Source organism: Eublepharis macularius, chromosome 7 (genome assembly GCF_028583425.1).
Source record: "Eublepharis macularius isolate TG4126 chromosome 7, MPM_Emac_v1.0, whole genome shotgun sequence".
Classification (NCBI taxonomy): Eukaryota; Metazoa; Chordata; class Lepidosauria; order Squamata; family Eublepharidae; genus Eublepharis; species Eublepharis macularius.
The window spans coordinates 94,555,996-94,581,304 of NC_072796.1; the positions used below are offsets into that span (position 1 = coordinate 94,555,996).

The 25,309-nt window shown below is 43.4% G+C and overlaps 1 protein-coding gene across 1 annotated transcript in view; it reads left to right on the top strand.

Moving 5' to 3' along the window:
• Positions 1-1,270: 1,270 nt before the first annotated feature.
• The window catches only part of MCMDC2 (minichromosome maintenance domain containing 2), a 28,629-nt gene continuing 4,590 nt past the window's right edge, over positions 1,271-25,309 (top strand). Inside the window, exons 1-13 of the mRNA XM_054985511.1 lie at positions 1,271-1,352; positions 1,464-1,594; positions 1,687-1,746; positions 6,689-6,884; positions 8,584-8,706; positions 10,568-10,675; positions 13,256-13,384; positions 15,269-15,506; positions 15,798-16,003; positions 17,294-17,460; positions 18,528-18,707; positions 20,365-20,507; positions 21,229-21,338. Coding sequence (XP_054841486.1) covers positions 1,274-1,352; positions 1,464-1,594; positions 1,687-1,746; positions 6,689-6,884; positions 8,584-8,706; positions 10,568-10,675; positions 13,256-13,384; positions 15,269-15,506; positions 15,798-16,003; positions 17,294-17,460; positions 18,528-18,707; positions 20,365-20,507; positions 21,229-21,338 — 1,870 coding nt within the window. The 5' untranslated portion in view covers positions 1,271-1,273. The remainder of the gene's footprint in view (positions 1,353-1,463; positions 1,595-1,686; positions 1,747-6,688; positions 6,885-8,583; positions 8,707-10,567; positions 10,676-13,255; positions 13,385-15,268; positions 15,507-15,797; positions 16,004-17,293; positions 17,461-18,527; positions 18,708-20,364; positions 20,508-21,228; positions 21,339-25,309) is intronic.

Here is a 25,309-nt window from a genome sequence, read left to right on the forward strand (position 1 = left end):
TCTTCCCCCTGGAGGGTGGGACTGGCTGGTCTCTCCCTGCTCCCTCCAGCCCTCTGAGGCTTTGGCCTTTCGCCCCTTCCCACTGGAGTGGGCAGGTTCTGGACCTGGTTGCTGGCTGGGGTGGTAGGGCTGCTGCCTCCCGGTTGCCTCCCACTGCTCCCTCCTGGCAAGTCTGGGGGCTGGGACTCAGATCCCAGACAAGGGATACTTAGGCCAGCTGGCCTCAGGTGCAGAACACCCTTGGGCAGGCCCTGTTTACAAAAGTGAAACTGTGCTATGTCCATTCATGTACTTGCTTGTATACTGCTGGATCAAAGTCCATGGGTTGGATCCAGCCAGCCTTTGCAATGGTGTCAGTGTCTATGCTGGGGATCATGGGATTTGCATGGACAAAAGCCATGGGGAATGAAGGCTGTCGTAAGAAGAGGAATTAGGTGGAACTGAGCGAAAAAGGCTGGCTCCAACCTCATGTCTTCTCCAGGGGAAGGGTGTCTGAGTGGTATGGATGGAGAAGTCATAGTTCCTTTCCTATGTGTTTGCCTGTCAAAAGAGTACATATTTACAGCAGGGGGATTCAAACCAACGTATACAGAGATCCCAGTAATGCAGCACATCACAGTCCTTCATTCAGTGGAAGGAGTTGTGTTGCCTTTGTTTCTTCCCTTCTTTAGGAAATACTCTCCTGAGTATTGTTCTGTTCTTTATGTGGATGGGAGCAAGGTGACATCACGGAGGCATGCCCATATTAGCATGTGTTGGTTGGCTTTTTCCATATATGACTGACATGGGATTCAAACCCATACTTGACATGGGGACACTGTCAGCATAATGTTTCATATTTCATTGATGTCAGTGGTGTCACTTTAGTCTCCAGTGCAGTTACTATTTTGCCATTTTTTCCTCTGCTGAACAGATGTGACTGGCCTGACAGACCATTGACTTGACTTGACTCATCTCTGTTCAGTTCCTCAGTCTGTCTGTTCCTTGCTACTTTAGCATTTGCCCACTATATAAAGAATATAAAGAACTATGTTAGACTTGCACTGCATCTTGGAGAGAGAGAGAGAGAGAGAGAGAGAGAGAGAGAGAGAGAGAGAGAGAGATGTTTGCCATTATATATATATATATATATATATAATGTTGAATGTTTAATTGAAGTCTTGATTCTTCTTCTATCATTGATTCTTCACAGCTATATATTATTTATCTGTGATCTAAGGATTTGGTAAGGAAGCAAACCCATCTAGAGAACATGAGGCCAAATCTTCAGAAAATGAAGGAAGTTGCCTTAACTTATCTTGACAGAAGTGGTGGCCTTCAGAAATTTGTGGAAGACTGCAAACTGTACAATGGTGATTTCTAGATTTTTTAAAAAAAACGTTGATATTATTTGAAGAAAAGTCTTACTTAGTCTAAAGGAATGTATAAGCTATAGCAGCACTTATGACTGTCTTCTCTTACAGACTCAAAGCAAAGTTATGCTGTCTTTCGGTTTCTTATTTCTGTAAATCCATCTGATATTGCTGAGTTAGATGCTACTCTTGGAAATTATATTCTGCATGAGCCTGTGAAGGCCGCACAGATATTTCAAACAGTAAGGCATCTCATACTTTTAAAGCCAGCAGAAATGTATGGATAATCTAAACCACAATTTTCTTACAAAGTGAATTACATTTTGAATTATAGGTGTGTTTTACAGCTGTTAAGACACTGACATTAATCCAGCAGCTGCAGACAGAGGCACAGGTAGGACTCTGCTCAATTTTTCAAGTTCTGGTTAAAAAGCAGTTGTAGTTATAACATATAGCTTCCCTCCTTTCTATTTTGTAATTTGATATATTTTCTGAAACATATATCCAAAGGCAAAGTTTAATCACAGGATATCTTCTTAAAGCAAAATTAATTCTATCACAATGAAAAGACAGCGTTCCCAATCTACCTCTGTGGTAGACCCAGAGTTCCTGTCTGGAAAGGAATTCATCTTTGATTTTCATGTTGGAGGTAGCCTTTATGTCAATGTGGAATGGAACTCATATGTATGGAAGCAACCCAGGGTTATTCTCTGGGTTACAGAGAGAATGTTTGTGGACATTGAGGAACAGTACTATATAAATTCTAAGTATTGTTATGTATTTATATTCATGCAACATTTACAGTACTTTCCTAAGAAAAAGTTACACTGTTCATTGTTGTGTTTTCTGTGTAGTCTCATATGGGAACTGCACATGCGCAGGCCAGCCACAGATATTCCAAAGCTCCTAGAGGCGCCAGATGCTTGCCTAGCTTTTTACGTGCTCTTCCTCCAGGCACGGCTATAAAAGGCAGGGTAAGTGGCTCCCTCCCTCTGTTGTTCTTTTCAAGCCCCTGAAGAAGGATGTATCTTCTCTCCACTCCTAGGTGCCATCACTCTATGGCTGATTCCGCACACATTGGATAATGCAATTTCAATGCACTTTATCAATCGTTTGAAGTGGATTTTTTGTTCCGCACACAAAAAAATACGTTCCAAATGATCTCTAAAGAGTAGAGATGGGCACGGACCATGAGTCGGCCACGGACCGCCAGTTCGTGGTTCGTAGACTTCCACGGACCACGAACTTTTAAACGGACCGACCCAGTTCAAGAACTGGTTCGAGAACTGGTTCAATTCAGTAGGCCTTGTTTTTCCCACAGATTTTCACTTTAGTAGACTTCCCCCCTCAAAGGTTTTCATGTAACACTCTTCAGTTATCACTTTTCCAAAGACTTAGACAAACAACAACTTCCCCTCCCCTATTCTGACTGACCCTTACCCGTCCTTGGTGGAAGGAGGGAGACTTGTGCTCCTGTCCAGGAGAGGTGGCTGCCCACAAAACCCACCTACATGGGGCTGCATCAACAATAGATGCCCTCCCTGGGGGCAGGGAGACCAATTCCCCATGATGGGAAATGAATGGATGTATTGCACCCAGGACAACCTTTGCAATTCTTCCCACCACAACCATTCTTATTCCTCTTTCCAACCCTCATGGTGCTATGAGAAAAGATCTCTACAAACAAGTGAGAATTTTAAATGAAGCACAGAGCCCCAAAAGCTTGGAGCAGGGTAGGGCAGAGCCAAGTAGCACCCAGCTGGACCCCAGAAGAGAGGGAAGAATGCACAAAAGACATTCTAGAGAGAGGCGTTGAAAGAAGTCAAGCAGAGAGCCCCCCAAAGCGTGCTGCCAGTTGTCAGAGAGTGGGTGTTTCACAGAGGCCAGTAGGAGCCCCCCTTGCACCTCAAAAGCCAGGCAGAAAAGCTCCCCCAAAGTCACCCACTATTTAGGGAGTGAAAGGCTTAGAAAGAAGTGAAGCAGAGAGACCCTCAAAGCGTGCTGCCAGTCGTCAGAGATTGGGTGTTTCACAGAGGCCAGTAGCAGCCCGCCCTTCACCTCAAAAGCCAGGCAGAAAAGCTCCCCCAAACTCACCCGACACCCACTATTTAGGGAGTGAAAGGCTTAGAAAGATATCAAGCAGAGAGAGCCCCCAAAGCGAGCTGCCGGTCGCCAGAGAATAGGTGTTTCACAGAGCCCAATAGCAGTCTCCCCTTGCACCTCATCAGCAGCCAAGAAAGAAAGTGGGGGAAAGAAGGAAAGAACTCAAGCAGACAGCGCCCAAAGCTGCCTTGCACCCACTGTGGGTCTGCGAGTGGGTGGGGTCAGAGCATAATAGAACCCACCGGCAACCCAGAAAAAAGGAAGATTTTTTTGGGGGGGGGGATTGAGCCCCAGAACCCAAGGACTCGAAAATGGAAAGAAATCAGAGTAACCCGATAGTACGGTAAAAGGATTTTTTAAAAAGTCCTCTCAAGAAAACCAGAATTGAAAGGAGAAAAAAATTAAACAGGAATGGAGAATAGAGTAAGCTCTCTTGCAACCAAAGCCCCAAGGCACAAGCCGCGCTCTCGCAAAAAGAAAAACTTCCCCGCAGCAAGCAGTTGCTAAGCTAACTCGTGTCCCTGCACCAGCAAAATGAAACGGGGCTTCGCGTGCTTTGTCTTTTATGCAGAAACGCTGGTGATCTCTGTTTGGCTGACAGAGCTGCCAATCATGGTTTCCTGGACTAAGATTGGTGTGTTCCAAATGGGGAAGGTGGCTCCATACCATTGCCTAGGAAATTGTTTGAGCAGGGATGGTGGGAATCCTGGCATGACGGGCCAACGGACAGAATGCCCCAAAGTTTGGCGCTTTCGTGAAAAGAACACGCGCCCACCAGCCCGCGTGTTCGCGAACGACCAACTAGGTAAATTCGTGGGGAAATTAGGTCTGTTATGCAGACCGCGCCCACCTCTAATAAAGAGGATTGGAAGTGCATTATCCAACGTGTACAGAATCACTCTATGTGTGAGTTAGGGCCTTTAGTTCAATGGCATCAAAAGTCCTCTTTAAGTGCTCCTGTTGTGGGACAAAGATGGCCCAATCGGATGGGCCTGACAAATGCCTGGGTGAAGGCCGTGACACCTAGCAGTGTTCAGTCTGTAAGCAATTTACGCCCAAAGCGTGCCATGAAAGGGCATCCTGACTTAAAGTGGCCCTCAGGGGCTTCACTGACTCCGATCTTCCTGCCACAGAAAAAGAACTGCAGCACCCAGAACAGGCCTCTTCAGTTCCACCAGGATGTTCGGCACCTGACATGGCTCAGAAGGACCAGTCAGTTCCAACTGTCTTTGTCAGTTCCACTTCAGTGCCAGTCAGAGCCTCCTGCTAAAAAGGCTAAGCTCCAGTTGAAACATGTCAATAAACCATCGATTTCTAAGCCACAGAAGAGGAAGAAATCTTCTTCAGGTCCAAGTGTTTCAGTTCCATCAAGCCCATCCAAGGTTCTGAGAACTCCCATCTCAGCTCCCAGACGTCATTCTGCTTTGGTTCCATCTCTCTCAGAGGACAAGATGCCTGCAGTCATAGAACAGTCTACAGCCATTTCCCTGCTGCCACCATCACCAATACGGTCTGTGGAAAGACAAAGGAGTTCCTCAGTTCCATCTGAAAATGACAATCACTTGGAAATAGCTTGTCATCATTGACACCATCAGTTCCATTATTCTCCATATGGTTCCCCCTACCATTACTATGCTTATGGATTTGAAGTCTTGCCAGATATGTACCTGCCCACTCATTACTTCTTCCATGATGAAAAACCTTATGTTTTGGTAAACTAAACCTACATTGATTCTAGCCACAGTTCCAGAAGACAAAGCTGCTCTGGAACCAATGTTGAATCACACTATACAGTTTGATGATGACTGTGATGTTGGCTTGGCTTTTGCATCAGAACCATTACAACCAGAATTCAGTATAATTTCCCATGAGTCCCAGTGAGCAAGATGGAGAATAAATAACATAAATAAATAAAACTCTAAACTTTTTGGGCAAACAGGCTTAAGTTTGGGCATATTAATACAGTTGCAGTTGTTACAGAGACCAAATAGCAAATACTTCTTTTCAGTGCTTGTTTGTAGTTGGAGGATTCTAATCCATATAAAATATTTGGAGCACAAAAGAGAATATTTATCTTGAATTGCTTCAATCATGCATGAACCTTTTGAGCCCCTTGCTACCTGCTCCCTTAAGGTACTGACAACTAAAATAGCCTTTGTGGTAGCTACAACCTTGGCTAGGAGCATGAGTGAATTGCAGTCCCTGGGATATGACTTTCATTAAGATATTTGCAGATAAGATTGTCCTTCATTCAAGCATTCCCTTTCTGCCAAAAGTCATCTCTGCCTTTCACTTAAATAGGACATTGTCATACCGGTATTTTTCCCTACGTCCCAGAGAGACTTTTGTACACCCTTGATGCTAAACATGATTTGTGATTCTGCTTGGACAGGACAACTTGTTTCTGAAAAGACCCTAATCTCTTTGTCTTGTTTAAAGGTCTTTAAAAGGGCCTGAAGAACACCACACACACTATTTCAAATTGGATAGTTTGGCTCATTAAGGATTGTTATAAACAATCTAAAAAACATGCCCATTGTACATAAGAGTGCACTCTACAAGGGTTCAGTCCACCTCATCAGCCTTAAACTTGGGCATTCCTTTAGTGGAATTGTGGCCACCTGGTCTATGCCATCCACATTTATCAAGCCTTATGCCATTGAAACAGACTCCAGAAGGGACGCAGCCGTGAGCATGGCCTTCCTGAATAGTCTCTTCCATTAAGAGTTTCACGCTCACCTCCTGGGTAAGTTCGCTTGCTAATCTCCCAAGTACGACTGCACAGAAGACACAATGATGAAAACAGGGTTGCACTACCTGTAACTGTTGTTCATTGAGTGGTCTTCTGTGCAGGTGCACATCCCTCCCTCCTTCCCCGCCATGTGCTTTTTTCCCCCTTACCTTCCTTCTGCACCAGCAGCACTGAGAACTGAGGGAGGGAGCTGCTTGTCCTGCCTTTTATAGCTGTGCCTGCAGGAAAAGCAAGCAAAAAGTCTAGGCGAGTCTTTCACATCTCTAGGAGCTTTGGAATGTCCGTGGCTGACCTGCGCATGCACAGTTTCCCATGTAGGACTGCACAGAAGTGCACTTGATAAAAAACAGTTACAGGAAAGTGCAACCCTCTTTTCTAAGTCCATTGAACATGATGGATTTGGAATGGCATACTTTTGCTTAGTGGCTATATTTAAGCATAATCCTTAGTTGTAATCTTGAATATATTTTTTTCTTCTTAGATGAACATAGTATTGAAACTAACACATTTGCCATTGCTGCCCTGTTACATCTTCAGTCTTTGCCAATTTCCATTTGATCACATGTCTCAAAGATTTTATATGGCAGAAGGAATAGTGATTGCAGCAACTGCTGTAACAAAATATACACAAGGTGCTAGATTTGTTTGTTCTGAGGAATCATGCCCATTTTCTGAAGGTATGTCAGCATGGAAGCTTTAACTTAGTTTTCTGTAATTCTATAATTAACTGATTAATAGCAATAAACCCATATGTTACAATTTTAGTATTATTTTATTATTATCTCACATTAAATTTTATATATAGTTTACTTTGCTAAAAAGTGGGATTATAGACTTTAGTATTTTGTCAGCAAGGCTTGGATGTTGAGGATGAAGAAAGAAGGTGAAGCAAAGTGTATTTGTATGCAGCAGGACAGATTCTAATAGTTTTGGAAAGAAAAGCAAGTAAGGTGAAAAGCTTCAATCATCAGATGGCTCAAAATATAACTAATTTGGATTCCCATCTGTGATTGATAGATTCCTCCCTCTTTTCTCCCTGATCAGAGCAGACCAATCACATTCCAAAGGCAAATAGAACTCTGGAGTGGTGCAGTTTAATTGTCAACAGCCAGCCAACAAGAAAGTCAGTTGGGTTTGGGAGGGAAAAGGGATAGGAAGTATCCTGAGCAAGGCATGGAGTCCTTCAGGAACTGTAGTAATTGATTTTGTTACAGGCTGTTCCCCAGATACAAGCAGTGAAAAGTGCCAAGGTCTTTACATTTTAAGCTGCTGATTAAATAAACATTGTAACTATTACATATAAGCACCTCCCAGATCCAGCACAATATCAGTTAACAGGCTGAAATGGGAAGGAATTACAAGCCACTCTTACCATCTGAATAAACTTGTTTGTTATATTTGACTCCACCCAGAATTCCTCCCACTATCCTTGTCATATGACCAAGGAAAAGGGGTCTGAGTAATAGATGATGTGCTCTTTGGTACAGGATTATAGAACCGTGTGTGTCAAAGTAGACACACTTAGCAAAACAAATCCACTTCACACAAATCAAATAAAAAGGATTATGACCCTGGTATTAAAGCAGAACAAGATTTGGATCCAGTAGCATCTTAAAAACCAACTAGATTTCCAGGGCATGAGCTTTTGAGAGCCAGACCTCCATTTGTCAAGTTTTTTTGTAAGGCTGATAGATTTCCACTCCAGGAGGCTGAATGTGGTGCCTTCCATGTTGATAGTTTCAGGTGGGTAGCCATGTTGGTCTGTACTAAAAAAGCAAGATTAGGGTCCAGTAGCATCTTAAAGATTAACTAGATTTCCAGGATATGAGCTTTTGTAAGTCAGAGCTCCCAATCAACTGGTATTAAATAAGTACAGGGAAGGTTTGGCTGGGGCAATGTGAAACTCTCCAGCTTGGGGAACTTGTTAGTAGTAGAAATAGGTATAAAATACCATAACAGGATAAGAGCCTGGATCTGGGGCTACAACACTATCTTAGACAATGACAATGTATTTTATATTGTTGGCCACTATTTGTATGTGATTTTATTATTTTTCTTTTGTGAAATCTTGAATGCTCTTATTGAGGCAGAAAATCAGTAACAGAAATAAACATAAGTATGCACTTGAGCTAGCAAGAGCATTACAGAACTTTGTTTTCCCACAGTGGATGAATGTAAATGGTGACTGTAACAGGTGGCCCCATGCCTCCCAGCATTTGATCTAAAGTGATAAATAGGATCACAATGTCCAGTCTCGAGGCAATAAAAATGATTGTTTACTAATATATAATAATGAAATGAAAAAAAATCAAGTATCAGCTATTATTTTATGAATGTTAAGACAATTCAGTTACATCTATTGTGTGCTTCCCTTAGGGTTTCAGTATATAAGAGTACATACTCCTGGTGCTACAGAATCTGCAACAGTGAGAAATGATTTTGTGTGCAGTTTATGTTCTTCACCACTGCAAGAAGACATCAAATATCGAGTACTTGGTGGTGAGAATTATATAAGTTATTAATAAAATTTGCTTTATTCATAGCGATAAGTGTTACTGGGCTTTAAAAAGAGAAGGATGGAAAAGGGAGTGCAAAATCACTATCACAGGATGAGTAGCACTAAAGGGTATTGTGTGGGTGCTTTCTGCTTTTGATAGGCTCCCTATGTTTAAATTCAGATGTGTCCTAAATGACCAACTGGCCAAGTTTCCTAACAAATTATTAGCCAATCAGTCCAATAGGATTTAGAATTTAACCAAGTTTACTGACATTTCAACATACCAACAACAATACAACAAGATTAATGATTGCAAGGAAAGTTACTTACCACAAAAAGGAATTAAATGTTACAGCTGAGCATGCAGAACTTGAAACTCTCTTAAGTAAATAAGAAAGATATGTATGATACATCATACATGTTCCTTCTCTGTGGTAACCCCTATTTTATGGAATGGTCTACCTAAGGAGGTTAGAAAAGCTCCCGCTCTCCTGACTTTCTGCAAACAATGCAAAACTGAATTTATCCAAGAGGGCTTTTTACTCCAATAGGAGGGCTGTACTATAAGGAAGTGGTCTCAAAGAGATCCATCAATGGATAGGGAGGGACCACAGACTTCACTACTATTGCTTTAAGTATGACAGATCATAGACTCTATTACTATTGTTTTAAGTGTCATCCTACTGGGTAGTTCCTATGTTGTTTAATATGTCAGTCATGGAATAGCTTATGTTCTTTTTCAACATTTCTTAAGCTCTGTATTGGATTTCTGTTGGTTTTAAATCTTTGCAAATTTGTATGTATACATGTTTATTGAAATACCTTTGATTTTGACTTTACTGACTCACACTGTGTACACCTTGAGTCTCAGTGGGAAAGGCAGATTATAAATGTCAGTAAATAAATAAACTTGGATAAGACAAATGGGTCAAATCCACATTACTCATTCTAAGTCGCATGTTCCCTGCATTCCCCACGCAATCCCAAGTGCCGGTCACATTACCTCATTAAACAGACACATTTCATTTGCATTTCTCCCGAATATGTGGTCACAGGTTTTCAACGGGAGTTTCACGGTGGCCGTGAACAGGCCAATGTGCAATTTATGCGGGTTTTTTTAAAAACCACCCCCCTTCCTGTCTCTCCGGCCGTTCCGAGAGTTCCTATTGGCTGATTCAACTTGCAAGTGCTCCGTAGCCTGCAAAAGACTGTTTTTAACTTCATAGCATTGGATTTATTGATTATGCTGTTTCTGAATCAAATCTGGTAGTTTGAAAAATCATTTTGGGGTGAATCCATCCTCAGAACGGACTCGCGAAACTTCCTTTTTAACTGTTTTTTATTTTTTTATTTTATATTACTGTAATATCAAAATTATGAAATATCGAAATAATGACACTGCAAGGAAGTGAAACTTCAGTAAAATTCAGGCACTGAACTGTCCTGCATAGGAAATGCCCACGAAAGCTTCCCACATGCTTCCAAATTTCCAAAAAAAGAAACGGGAGAGAGCCATCAGTGCTGTCAGTGGGGGAAAGAGAGGCATCATTATCTTCAATTATGTTTCTTTATAAGGCAAGATTGAAATAACAGAAAAGTGCGCTCAAAAAAATTTTAAAAAATGGGCGGGAAAAAAAGGTCCCGCCCCAAAAAGCGGTTTTCGAGCGGCCGTGTGACCGGAGGGACGCGCAAGAAAGACAGACTGGAAGCAGGAATGTGAACGAAGAGGAAAAAATTGTGAATTGGAGGCAAACGGAAGATATCTGATAAACATGCGGGTAATGGGTGAATGTGGATTCGACCATGGTTTGAGAAAGATTTTGGTATACACACTCAAATTAATATTCTTCTTACATTTTAAAGATAAACAGATAATTGAAATGATTGACACAAAGGCAATTAGTGCATTTCAAGGATTTTCCAGCAGCAGAACACATTTCAGATTTCAGTCTTTTACTGTTTTCCTAAGAGGTAAGTTTTGTGTTAACTTTGTTGTAATTATTCTTTGAGAGAAAACTGTGGTACTACAGATTGTATTGTACAAAGTATTTATTTACTGCATGTATCCCTCACTTTTCTCACAAATGGGGACCCAAAGCACATCCTAGTCCAAAACCACTACCCCTCACTGGCTCTCAAAGTAGCATTTGACTGGAATCAGACTTTCATTTCCTGGATGTGCCCACATGTGAATCAAACTGCTGAAGTAATATTTAGTTTTGATTTCCATCCCATTTAAAGAGGAACTCATCTGTTGTAAGCAAACAGAAAGAGAACATAAACTAAAAATTATGTAATCTTAGGTCTCTCATGTTCTTATTACTTTAACAGTACTTTATTTTTGTAATTTTACTTCTCCGTTCAATTTCCTATGATCAAGTTGTTCTATAATTACTTCATGGTTTTGTAACCTCCTTCCTCAATCTAGCTGTTTTTTTTTAAGTTGTGATCTCCACCATCCCTGGTTTTCATAATTCAACTACGCAGCATAAAGTTTTTAATAACAGAACCCTATCTATGAATTGCCTTTTGTTTTTAAATTACTTATTTCTGTGTTCATAATACAATCTGCTGAGACCTTCTCCTGCATGCCCTAGAAACAGCTTAAATTGGATCTGGTTTGCATTCATGTCTTGAAAATGTATTATTGCTGTTAAGACGTCTTGTTCAAAAGACTTAAGATTGCTGAACAGTTAACTGCTGATCTGCGCATATGCTTAACAACTCACAAGACTAGGTGAAGTATATGTACTCAGATGAAGGAGACAAGTATGTGGTAGAAGGGGCAATTGTAATTAGTCATGTGAATTAATCCTTGGAGCCATATCTTGCAAATGAAGAAAGAGAAGGGGAGGAGAGCCAAACTAGATGCGATTCAGGAGTAGACATGGGCACAAACAGCAATACGAACAGAAAAAAACCAGGAACAGCCCGTTTGTCTGTTCGCGAACAAGCCATTTGTGAGTCCCCATTCCAAACGAACAAGTGGTCGTTGCGTTCGGCAGCTGTTCGTCAAGCCAGACAGTCTGGCACCTTTCAATCAATTCCCCTGGCAATGGCAGGGACTGAACTCTGTCTGAACTCCTTCTGGCTTTAACCCTTCAGCTTCCAGCAGACAATCCACTTTTTGCAACTCAGAAGAGAAATAGACAGCAAAGGGGGGGGACCCATGGATCATACCTTTCCCGGGGTGCAATCTCTCTGAAATTTGGGGGGTCTTCAGAGGACAGGAAGGACTATGTCCTCTGGAAATTTGGTGGGTATTGGACATTGGGAAGGTCAGTTTTGTAACCCCTCAAAGTAGCTTCCAACAGGCAGTACAGTTTTTGCCACCGTGAAGAGAAAATGACAGCAAAGGGGATGGCGCCGGCTCTCCCTGTGCGAGAGGGATGGAGAGAATCTCTCCATCCCGCTGGAACCGGGAAGGAGCAGCCCCATGGCGCCGGCTCTGCCCACTGTCAGAGGGATGAGAGGAGTCTCTCCTTGTCCCTCTGACAGCGGGCAGAAGCAGCCCCCCTGGCGGTGGTGGCTCTGCCCACTGTCAGAGGGATGAGGATATTCTCCTCGTCTCTCTGACAGCGGGCAGAAGGAGCCCCGCGGCACCAGCTCTCCCCGCTGTCAGAGGGACGAGGTGAGCCTCCTCATCCCTCTGACAGCGGGCAGAAGTGGCCCGTGGTGCCGGCTCTGTCCGCTGTCAAAGGGAATCTCTCTGTCCCTCTCACACCTGGCAGCAGCAGCCCGGCAGTGCTGGGGTGGAGCAGGGGGTGGGGGTTGTGGGGTGTTTAAAGGACCTTGCCCCTTGCACGTGGCAGGAAAGGGCCCTTTAAACTATCAGCTGGCAGGGGGCAAGGGGGAATCCCCCGCCACCTGATAGTTTAAAGGGATCTTTAAAGGGCCACGAACATGAACACTGAACGTGTTCGTTAAGGGGACATGTTCGCTTCTGTTCGTTGTTCGTGGTTGCCATCCACGAACAACGAACAACAAACAACAAACAGGGTGTTTGGAATTTTTTTCCTGTTCATGAAAATTTTACATTTAAAAAACCCTTAAAAGCAGCTGAAGATTTAGGTCAGTGCCATATTAAGGCTGTGTTAACCACTTCCACCATACAATTTTTTCAATGCAAACCTTTAGCTCCAGAGGGTGAGCCGGTATGTTCTAGTGGTCCAAGTATCAGGCTAGCTAGAACTATGGAAATCCAAGGTTGTCTCCAATCAGGAGCCAGGTGTACTCTCTCTTGGCCTATTCCACTTCAGAAGGTTGTTGTGAGGATAAAATGATGGAGTGAGAACAATGCATACGACCCAGAGCTACCTAAAGGTGATCTACTTGGTTACATTTAGTATGACTGTAAAAATTACCTTTTGTAATGAGATTGTTCTTCTAGACAGAATATCAAAGTGCCATTGTCTATCTTTCAAACATTTTTAAAAACAGAAATCAAGCTTTTCTGAGACTTTTACATTCGATTTTAGGATGTGAACTACCATACATCTATGTGACTTAAACACATTGTCTTAAATCCATGTGCCTCTTTGTTACTTACAGATGAACTATCCAATAAAATGAAAATAGGGAATAGGTATAAAATTATAGGACTTCCGGTCTGTATGCAAAATGGCTCACAAGTCACAGTGTGCCTGGAAGCCAACAGTGTACTGCTCCCTAATCTCAGAGGCAAGTAAAAAAAAAAGGTGGATGAAAGTAGATTTCCTGCGGATAGTGCTTGATTTAAAAATTTTAAGTCTTTCACAAGTGCTCATTCAATATGGTCTAAATCCTTGGGTAGGAGGGTGTAAAAATTTTTAGGATGGTGACACGCAATAGCTGTGTGGCATGCCACCTGTGGCTCTTCTGTCATCATTCCCCAATGTCAATGTGACACTTGCCCCATGTTCCAAGTGGCTAAGGCCATTGCCTGGTAGGACTTGTGGTTATCAGATTTCACACCTTGAAACACCCAACACAAAGAAGGATTGGAGTATAGATAAATTGTGAACTTCCCTGAACTGTGGGCCTTGTGCCACAGAGATGTCAAGACCTCGTCCTCTTCAACCATCCCCCATCCTTCTTTGCAGCCTCTATACAAGCATCTGCTGAGACAACCAAGCTGGCCATAGAGGTATTCCTTGGCAAACTCGCTTTCCCACCAGACTTGCTATGCATAGTGTTGAGGACAGAGCAGGTAGTAATATATCTCTTTAGATTTGATGTTAATTACAAATGTGGTTCCCCACGAGCTGTAGAGTAAGTGCCACTGCTTAGGGGTTTTGGTTTCTCAATGTGTGGTTTGGTTTTTTTCCTATTCATTTAAGCTCAATAAATTAGCCTTGGAACATTGAAAGGTTTTTTGTCTTTTCATTCTTATATTTCATCTTATTTATATACGTGGTGGTGGAGAGTGCTCTCAAATCATAGGTGACTTATGGCAACCCCTGGTGGGATTTTCATGGCAAGACACTAACAGGTGGTTTGCCATTGCCTGCCTTTGCAACCCTGGTTTTTCACTGGAGGTCTCCCATCTAATTACTAACGAAGGCTGACCCTGCATAGTCTGATGAGACCAGGCTCACCTGGATTATTTATAGACTTACTGGGTTTTAATTAAAATGTGCAAGGTACTCTCATAATATTCTAGAAAATCACATCTTTACAATTAAGTTCTGCTTTATTCAAAAGTGAAATAGCGGAGAGTGCCCTCTACCTTTTAATTTGTGATCTGATAGCATTTAATTTTTTCATATCTGAGGCTTAAATCAGCTAATAATGTGAATGTAAAACTTAACCAGGCTAGAAAACACTTTTGTTACCTCTTATGAAGATTCTCCTGCATTACAAATTGCACCAATGCTAACGTTATGTTATTGATATTGATTTGGACTATTGGCTGCCTTTTGTGGTTGCTTTGCTTCTGTATTCATATGGTAAAGTGACATGGATGTTTTGTACGGAAAAGGAATACATGGGGTTTTATAAAACAAATGAATAAACAATACCATGCTTATTTTTTTTCAAATTAACAATAACTGATTAACTTTGGAGCAAGTCAGTCCTTGGTCAAGCTGGACAAATGATAACTTTGTCTTGTCACTTGCTCAGTTTGCCTGCCAATGCATATTGAGACTTACAAGCTTTTAAAATTACCTTACTGTCTGTGGCATGGGAAAGCTGAAGAGGTGATCAAATCAGCTTGAATACAGCTGACTACTCACCATTGGCAAAACCAAGATGGTCAATTAATTTGGAACCTTGTATCTCAATTCTAGCAACATATACTTGGAAGTAAGTCTTAGTAGTGTGTTCGTAACTGCAGTCTTTATCTACAATCCTACTCATTTACCTGGGAGCAAGTGCCATTGAGCACAGTTCGGAGCAAACATGCAAAGAACTGATCTGTTGACCTTGTTAAAAAAATAAACTAAAATGTGAGATTTGCTTCTCCAGCCCTGGAATTCACTAAAAACTGAAGATGTTGATTGTGAATGTGCCATTCATTTAAAATATTTTTGCTACTATGTTATTGAGATTTAAGATTGTCTCTGCTTTTTTTAAAAAAACCAGATCCTTCCTGCATCAGTGAAAAGTTTAAGTATCTGCTTGCTTTGACTTCAAATTCATGTTGGAGGTTTACTGCTGTTCTTGCTGACAGTTTTGCTTCACAAGTCCTTCCACCAGGCATTTATAACACTCTCAAATTGGCCTTATTGTTGAGTCTAGTACAGACAAATGAGAGCGAAGAGGCAACGGCAGAGTATCTGGATCTTTTGGTAGTGGCAAATGATTCTGTAATATTAGAAAGGTAACTCATCCTGTTTTGTATACAAACAACAGTTATTCTTTCTGGATGGTTGTATTTTTTTAATACACATGCTAACAACTCTAGTATTGTAAGATAATATTTGCCCATTTGTCACATCCTTTCTTTTGCTTTAAATGAAAATAAGGTAATTTGTACACTTCTTTACCCTGCTAACAGAAGTGGAATGCAATTAACAGTTTAGGCTTTATTTACATTTTTAATAGTATTTTTTAAAAACTATTTCCTCCCCAAACACTAGAAATACATTCTTATCTACTTTCCTGTCCCCAGACTTCTGAATTACAGTGTTTGCCTTGTGGCCCGGGGCATAAAGCACACATCATCTGGCGAAGTTTTTCCTACTGTATCCAAAGATAAACATGGAACTGGAATTGCTAGCATTCAGGCTGGAAGTGCTTTACTGGCCAAAGGTGGGATCTGCTTCATAGGAGAACTATCTTCATATAAGAAAGATAAACTTGAACAGCTGCAGTCAGGTAATCTAGTTGGAAATTTTATGTATACTTAAATGCTGATTCCATATTGAAAGGACAGTTTCTTCAACTGGCCAATGAATTTTATCTTTAATGTTCTTTTATCTCAGGATGAATCTGTCCATCACTAAAAAAAAACCCCTAACAAAGAAAATGCTTGATCACCTCAATATGACTTCCTGGAATGCAGTCCTTTGTGTGTGGGGGGGGGGGAAGGGGGGGAGAATAGCACTATATACTCTTGTTTTTAAAATATCTGTGGTGAACTCTTCTGACCAGCTTCTACAGAAGTACTAAACATTTTGGCTATGCTGATGTGAATGCAGCCTATGCTAATTTCATGCTACAGTTACCCTAGCTTCTAAGGTTATGAATTAGGGATGAGTACTCTGAAATATCCACTCTTAATATATACCTTAAAATGCCCTATTGGTATTTCCAGGTATATTTGATATAGGATATTTTCATGAATACTTGTATCTTGGTCTGGAAAGATCAGGAATATCCAGGGTGGGCATTATAAGAATACCAGCACACCCCACCCACAGGTTTCCTGGGCAATGAGAAGACAGTTCACGGCCAGTGCAAGCTGATTATAAACATGTGGGAGGGCATGTCCAAAATTCAGAAATTCTAATTAAAAATACTGTAACTTACCTTGTAAATAACTCCACTAGAAACACATAAAATCCTTGAAATATATTATTGAACTCTTTGTAAAGAATAATTCCCAAACCCTAAATTATGAGTTTGTAAATTTGCTATAGAAGTTAAAAATATGGGGCTGTTTTTTTTTAACTCATTGTTAAATATCTCACTTTAAGCACTTTAACAAAGTGCGGGAAAACTTGAGGAAATACACAACAAAGAGGGAGAGTTACGGCCAAAATATTCAGTGAAAAAAGAGAAAAAACATTTGAACTATCTGTTTTCGCTTTATACTCTCAATTCAAATATTTCAAACAAATATGAGAATATATAACCACTTATCAGTCTCTTTTCCATATACAAGTCATACGTCTCTTTTCCAAATTCACAGTCATAAAAGGATGACCCATATTGTAATACTTAAGTATATTAATCAGTCCATTTCTATCATTCTGAGAAACAACATACAAAACTCTTTCTTTGCTGAGATGCATCAGACTTGCAGAAACACTTTTTAAAATATATTGTACTTGATCTATCTCTGAGATGCTTAAAAGGACATTACGTATTATTATACAAAGCAATGTTTATAGTGAGATCTGCAAACATTCAGATTAAGTCAAGTTTGTATTTGTTTAACTTCAGTGCTAGAGAGCAGAACTGCTACAGTATTTATCCCTGGGAAGAAATATGGAGAAGATATTGATCAGCAAATTTCTCTTCCAGTTCAAACCAGTTTTTGGGCATTTATTGATGTAGATTTGTGTTCTAGAAAGCATGCTCTACAGGATAATACTCTAATTGGCCAGATAGTAAGTCATATGCATCACTACAGTACTAATGGAATGTAATAGTAATTAGTGGTATGTAACAGCTTTCAAGCCCTGACCTGAGTAGCCCAGGCAAGCCCGATCTTGTCAGATCTCAGAAGCTAATCAGGGTTAGACTTGATAATTAAATGGGAGACCTCCAACAAAGACCAGGGTTACAGAGGCAGGCGGCAATGACAAACCACCTGTTAGTGTCTTGCCTGCAAAACGCCAGCAGGAGTTGCCATAAGCCAACTATGACTTGGCGGCACTTTCCACCAGCACCACCAATGCCAGCATTCAAAGGGACACCAGGTAGCAGTTATGAACACAATTCAGACCATCGATCTATCAAGGTTAGCTCTGAGTGAGCCCGCTCCCACCCTTCCCCCCCGCTCCCACTTACCCACTTGGCAGGGGCGTGCTCCTGCACTGCGAGAGCAGGCAGTGACGGCAGTGAAAGCAGGCCGCTCTCATTGCCGCTACCACCTGCTGTTGCCAGCGCCACCTGCTGCCGCTGCCAAGGGCAACCCGCAGCGCTGGCAAAAGTGGCCTGTGCCTCCACGGTGAGACAAGGAGCCACAGTGGTGGCATGAGGGGCACTGGTGACAGAGCTGCTGCCACTGCCGCCATCACAAGCGGGCTGCAGCGGTGGTGGCAGGGAGAAAGGGGCCCTTTCTCCCACATGCATGATGTCGCTCCCAGAAGTGACGTCAGCACGCATGCTGCATGATGATGTCATTTCCGGGAGTGAGGTCAGACACGCAGGAGAAAGGGCGCTCCCCACGTGGGACAGAATATAAACTTGGTCCTTGGCGGAAAAAAGGTTCCCCTCCCCTGCGCTACTGGATTGAACCAAGCCAAAACCAATGCTCTGTCCCTGAGCCATGTCCCAACCTATCTCCAAAAGGTACTTCCAGTCACAGAATCTATTTTAAAGACAACGAGCTAGTAAGACTATATTCATAGCAGTATAAAAAATTACACTGAACTTTACCACCTTATCCACATTCTAAAGTGCAAAAGTAATTATGGTTTGAAAACATACATTCCTTTACTTATATTATTAGGATTTAAGTCTGACTTCAGCCAACCTTATAGATGCTTTTGGGATTTTGATACACTGCTGTGAATTATCATTCTGTCATTCGGTGCTTCCTGTTGTGAATTTCATTTTTAAAAAGGCTGTTGACCCAGAAGAGGCATCTTATGTGGTCTCCCAACATTTCAACACACAAGATTATGAGGAGGTAACTATATAGAAGAGGAGGTAACTGTATATTGTGTGTAATGCTAAAGGAGAGAAACCATGATTGATAACTTGTTCCAGTAATTATATCTCAAACATTGTTTTGAAATAAATCATGTTGCCTCTTCACGAACATATTGAGCTGTAATCAATTTCTTCCATTTCCGAAGTATAATCTTAGATTTAAAAATATGAGATTTGTGGCACCTTACCACCTTCTGACATCTCAAGAAATCCAAGAAAAGTTATGATAGAATAAAAAATTAAGCCCTTAAACCCTATTAAACTGTTTGTTCTTACGGTGATAAATTAACTCCCCTCCTGATTTTTTTTAAAATGGAGATAGAGAAAGTTGTTAGATCTTCTACAGCCCAGGGTTTTTATTCAAAGCATTTTGATTCAACAAAGAAATGAAGAGCTACATTTTCTATTGTGCTTTTTGTAGTTTGCATGTACTTTTGTCCAGGTTCACAATGAAATTGTGTCCATTTCTGCCACACCTTCATTGCCTTCTCAATGCTTTTGAACCCACTGAGCTGGAGAAAAGTGGGATAGAAGTATTTTAAATAAATAAAACAGAAGCAAACGGAACCAAGGGAATGCCTTGTGCTTATGGCTGGGTACTGTTTGGTTCTGTTCTGTGGTGTTCCCCCACCGGCTGAACCCTGTGCCTGGCTGCCTTGAATGACACTGGTTCCGTTGGTCTAAGCTGCAAGACTGTTGCTTGCTTCAGTTTGCTTTCGGTGGAATGGGTGTGATTCTCTGATGTGATGCTGATCTCCTTGCTTCACTTTGGTTCTGGGGGAATTCCATTCCTGTGCTTCAGTTTGCTACTGTTGTGCTTTCTATGGGATGAGCTCAATTTGCATTTCGGAGTGTGCCTTGGCCATGGCAGCCTTGCCCCAGTGTGTTTTTGCAATGGGAGTCAGCTTTGACTTTTTTCCTATAGCAAACATGAGGGGCTGGGGGCACCTTTTTCAGGGCCCCATAGCATTGGCCCCCAGGGTCCAATCTTCCTTAAACTTGGGAGGATCTTTAGAGGACAGTCAGGAGTAGGTCTCCTGCAAATTTGGTGGAGTTTTCTTGAAAAACGCCACCCCAACCCCCAGATACTCTTCCTATAGAGAATAATGGAGTATGGGTGGGGCACCTTCTTTGACCCCTGGGATCCAAAGTTCATGAAATTTGGGGAGTATTTAAAGGACAGTATGGAGTAGATTTCCTCCAAGTTTGATGAGGTTTGGTTAAAAAATGACTCCCCCAGCCCACTGGAGAGCCCCCAGAGTGATTTTCTCATAGAAAATAGCTGAATTTTACTGAATCAGCCAAAATTGGTATTTTAATCCAAATTCCAAACCAAACTGCACATCCCTACTTCTATCAACAATCATAGCCCAGCACACAATATTTGCTATGTTGATAAATTCTTCTCAAATACAGCAGTTTGCATTTATTGAAATCTGTAATTCATATATAGATTCAGTAGTTCAGATTACTTTAAAATGATTACAATGAAAATCTAGTTATTTTAATGAATTGTCAATCTACTTTAGTATTTTTCTGAAATTGTTTTAGAAAGCACTGCCAATACATATTCCTATGTATTGGCTTAGTTTTCCACCCTCCTAAACGATCGAAATATTTTACTTTTATTTTAGTTCCTTGCTTTTGCTAAGAATTTGCATGTGGAGCTTGGTTTAGAAGCAGAAAAACTTATTCATGGTTACTACCTAGCAAGTCGCAGAGTAAGAACACATTCCATTCATGGATCAAATCTCTCAACAGCTGCACTGAAAGTTTTGTAAGTTTCATTTGCATGTTACGCATACTTACCCAACATGTTCACCTTCAAAATCTGAAGATATATTTATTCTGCACAAATGTCTTGTTCAAATAGTTGTGTAAGATAAGCTGAAAAGCCCTATCAAGGGATGTAAGCTAAAGGTCCGAGAAGCTAAAACTGAATAGGGAATCTGTGATTATGATGGTTTGTATATTATCCTTCTTAAAAACGTACTTCTCTTAAAAACATTAGCTGCACAATACAGAGGAATTAGCCGTGTTAGTCTGTAGCTGCAAAATAGTAAAGAGTCCAGTAGCACTTTTAAGACCAACTAACTTTATTGTAGCATAAGCTTTCGAGAACCACAGCTCTCTTCATCAGATCCATGCTGACAGCTGTGGTTCTCGAAAGCTTATGTTACAGTAAAGATAGTCTTAACAAAACAATGGGCATCTTCGGCCTTGCTTGGGAACATTCCATTGCATTTTGCAGGAAGGCATTTAGAATGTGATTCAAGGAACATATAAGATTGTGAAATTCAATTTTTTAAACCTCATCATATATTTCTGTTAGGATGGAACTACTTGGTACATTTAGTCTGGAGATAAATTTAAAACACTTTACCAAATGCAGTTGTAATACAAGTAATTGCAATGGGGGAGGAAAGGAGAGAAAACATTAAACATGAATGTGGTAACATTATATAGACATGCTTAATTTAGACATATTTGTATTTTAGGATTTCACTGTCTGAAGCACATGCTAAGCTGAGTTTAAGGACAAAAGTACTTGAAGAAGATGCCTTAATTGCCATTTTATTATATGAATCATCTCTCACTTTAAAACATGGTAAAACTCCCATTAACTTTTCTTAAGTCCAAATTATGTCTTTCCGAAGTTCATACAAGATCCTCCACTACAGGTTACTCATTTCAGAATTACACAGGCCTGCTCAAACATTCTTTTGTACCCTACCTGGCTGCAAGTTATCTGGAACCATGCTATGGCAACATCAAGACTTGACTATTGTAATGCAGTATACATAGGTCTCCTGTCTAAATTAATTAGGAGACTCAAGTTGTTACAAAACGCTGCAGCTCAGCTGTTATCAGGAGCAAGAATATCACTTCCATCCTGCAGTCACTCCACTGGCTACCTATCAGTTACCACCTCTCTTCCTTCACAGGAGCTTCACTCATCTGAACAGGGACTCCACCCTGTACTTGGGTGAAATCAACAGCTGACCGTACATGTGCATTCTCTGTTGTGCCCCCTGTCCTATGGAACAGCCTGCCTGAGGAAGTTAAAAGAGCCCCCACTTTCCTGGCCTTCTGCAAACAATGCAAAACTGAATGATTCAAAAGGGCTTTCTTTACACAGATAAGAGGGCTGTATTGTAGGGAGATGATCTCAGAGATCCTTCACTAAAAAGTTAGGGACCATAGATTTCACCACTATTTGCCCTTACATACTATCTATTGCGTTAAGTATGTGCTCCTATGTACTACCTGTTGCTTTAAGTATGATGCTACTGGGATTTTTGCTAATGTTATGTATTTGTAAACTTGCATTTATTTATCCTATGGCATTGTTTACTAAAATATCCTTGATACTGACTGTGCTAATCTCACCCTATGTAATTGCCTTGAGTCTCAAGAGAGAAAGGCAGACTATAAATGACACAATAAGTTCATCTTCGTTCTTCTGTGCCTCCACACATGGGGACTGCGCAGGCGCAGGCCAGCCGCCGGAGAATTTTCTAGAGCTTCCATGGCTCCGAAGGGGCCGTTTGTCGCGCGCCTCAGCGACCGTTTTCCCGCCCAAACGGTCACGTGATCCTCCAGCGACCAACGGCCCCTTCCCTCAGTTCTCTTCTTGCCGCCGCTTGGAGAGAACGTGAGCTTCGTTGCTCTGTGCTTTTTTGTGCTTCGTGCTTTATTCTGACTGATTGCTTGGCTTTTGACTTCGGACTTCGTGACCTCGACTATTCTTCGGATCTCGTTTTGGACTTTGTCGTGGACTCGGTAATTTGACTCGGACTGTTTTTGACCTTCCTTTCGCGTGCCCCTGAAGATGGCCTCAAAGGCTCTCTTTAAGCATTGCCTCCAATGCCACACGAAAATGGCCAAGACCGATGGCCATGAACTGTGCCTGTTTTGTTTGGGGGAGACCCATAACGTGTCGGCCTGTAAAATCTGCCAGGGCTTCACCAACAAGGCCCGGCAGGAGCGCAAGGCCCGACTGAACTCCTCCCTGTGGCAGAAGGTCATGTCCGGAGGCGCTCCGTTGCCCTCCCCCAAGGCCGGCCCTAGCCCCTCTGCCGGACGGCATTCAGGAGCGGGCTCAGTGGCCTCCGCGAGGTCGGGGTCGAAACCGCGTCCCCCAAGTGCCTCGGCGTCGAGAGCGGCCTCTCCAGCGCAGGGACCGGTGCGGCCGCCCCGTAGCGCATCTTCTACCAGGTCGGATCCGAGACCTACGTCGGAACCGAGGATCCTGGTACCGAGTCCCCGGTTGGAACCGACGTCCGGATCGGTTCCGATGAAGCCTAAGAGGTCGAAGCCGAGGTCCCCTTCGAAGGCGAGGAGCGCGTTGGTTCCGAGATCTTCTTCGGAACCGGCTAAGAAGAAGAAGAAGACCAAGCATCATCGGTCGCCGCGTCCCGCTCCTCAGGAGGAGGTCATCGTGCTTCCTCACACGCCTTCCCCTCATCTGGGCTCCCCCGAGCCAGAAGACATCTCCGTGCCGGTGCCGGATCCGATGGCCTTCGAGACGGTGCCCGCAGAGTTCTCGTCGGGGCCGGAGCCGAGCCCGCGCCGTCGGAGCCGACCGTCGCCTGCCCTTCGGTCGCCGAGGCTGGAACCGAGCCCGTCTCCTCGTCGGAGCCGTCCGTCGCCTGTCCGTCCGTCTCCACCTCCGGTCGGTCGTGAGCGGCATGGTTCCGGGGACAGTGTCCGATCCATTGCGTCCCGGCATCGACAGGCTTCCTACCTCCCCTCGCCATACCGTTGCCAATGGGAGGGGGCACCTGCGGGCTTCTCCGTGTCGGAACCGAGGCCTTCGACATCGAGGTCGGCGTGGGCTCCCCCTCCACTCCAGGCTCAGGAATCCGAGCTCGGTTCCGATGAGGAGGAAGTGGAGAGTTTTGGCTTCCAGTCGGAGTCCTGGTCCGAACCGTCGCCAGCTGAGGAGCTAGTGCCATCTGCGGACTCGCCGTTCGAGGATCTCCGCATCTACGCCGACCAGATGGCAAGGATGGCCCAGGCTCTAGAGATGGATATCTCTTCAGCAGTCCCCCAGACCAAGGACAAGCTCCTCAAGCGTATTTACGGGGATAATCCGGCGTATGTTGGTTTTCCCATGCTCGAGGGTATTGAGGAGATCGTGGAGAAGGTGTGGCAGGTGCCCTGTGATCAGCCTCCAACATCCAAGAGAATTGAGCAGCTCTACAAAATCAAGCAGGGCACCTGGCCGGCGTTGGTGAAGCACCCTCCACCTTCCTCCTTGGTCACGGAGGAATTCAACCCCCGACGGTCGGGTCACTCCTCGGTGCCTGCCGATAAGGAGGGGAAGAAGCTGGATGCCATGGGCAGGCGCCAGTACATTGTCTCTTCACTGGGTCTGAGGATTGCCAACTACCAGACCATCATGGCAGGGTACCAACTGTACCTCTGGGAGAAGTTGGCGTCCTATACCCGAGACCTCCCGCCTGAGCAGAAGGCTGTCGTCTCCCTGTTGCAGACAGAGGCTGTTAGGCTGTCTAAGCAGCAGATGAATGCTGGGAGCCACGCTGCTGACACTGCTGCTCGGGGAATGGCTTCGGCTGTGGTCCTCAGGCGCCACTCCTGGTTACGATCGACGGCCCTGTCCCAAGAGGTGCGTTCCAGGGTGGAGAGCATGCCCTTTGAGGGGGACTCGCTGTTCTCCAAGGCCACCGATGAAACCTTGAAGAAGAAGAAGGAGGACAGGCAGACGGCGCGGTCCTTGGGTCTGGCTCCAGCGGACAAGCCCTCCTCAAGGTCACGGTACGCTCCCCGGTCCGGCCCTTACCATTACCAGGGCAGATACCAACAGCAGCGGCCGGGCTACCAGCAGTATCCGGCCTACCAGCAGCGGCCTTACCCTCCCGCACACCAGCAGAGGAGGCGTCGGCCTTTCAAGCCTCGTCCGGCACAACAACCGGCCCAGCAGAAAGATCAGCAGGGCACCGGGAGGCAGTACTGACGGGTCACGCCAGCCGTATCCACGAACTTTTCGGACAGACTGAGTCCACTCCTCTCTGAGTGGGAGTCAATAACATCTGACTCATGGGTCTTAACTATTGTTGAACTGGGATACGGGCTGGAGTTTGTTGAGCTGCCTAGATGCAGTTCACCCCTGACAGCTGTCAATAACACTATGGCCGAGCTGGATGCGGAGATCGTGTCGCTCTTGGCCAAGGGTGCTGTGGAAGAATTGCCCTATGAGGACTCTGTAAGGGGATTCTTCTCTAGGTTCTTCTTGGTCCCCAAGAAGGATGGGGGTTTACGCCCCATTTTAGATTTGAGGGGCCTTAATGCCTTCCTCAAGGTGACCAAATTCAAAATGGTTACGTTGGCGGCTGTGATCGCCTTGCTGAAACAGGGTGACTGGTTTGCGGTTCTTGACTTAAAGGACGCATACTTTCACGTGGGGATACGGAAGGAGCACAGGAAATACCTGAGCTTTGTTTACCGGCAGAGGGTTTTCCGGTACAAGGTGCTCCCCTTTGGCCTCTCCACTGCCCCGCGGGTGTTCACTAAATGTGTGGCCCCTGTGGTTTCCTTCCTACGGGAGGAAGGCTG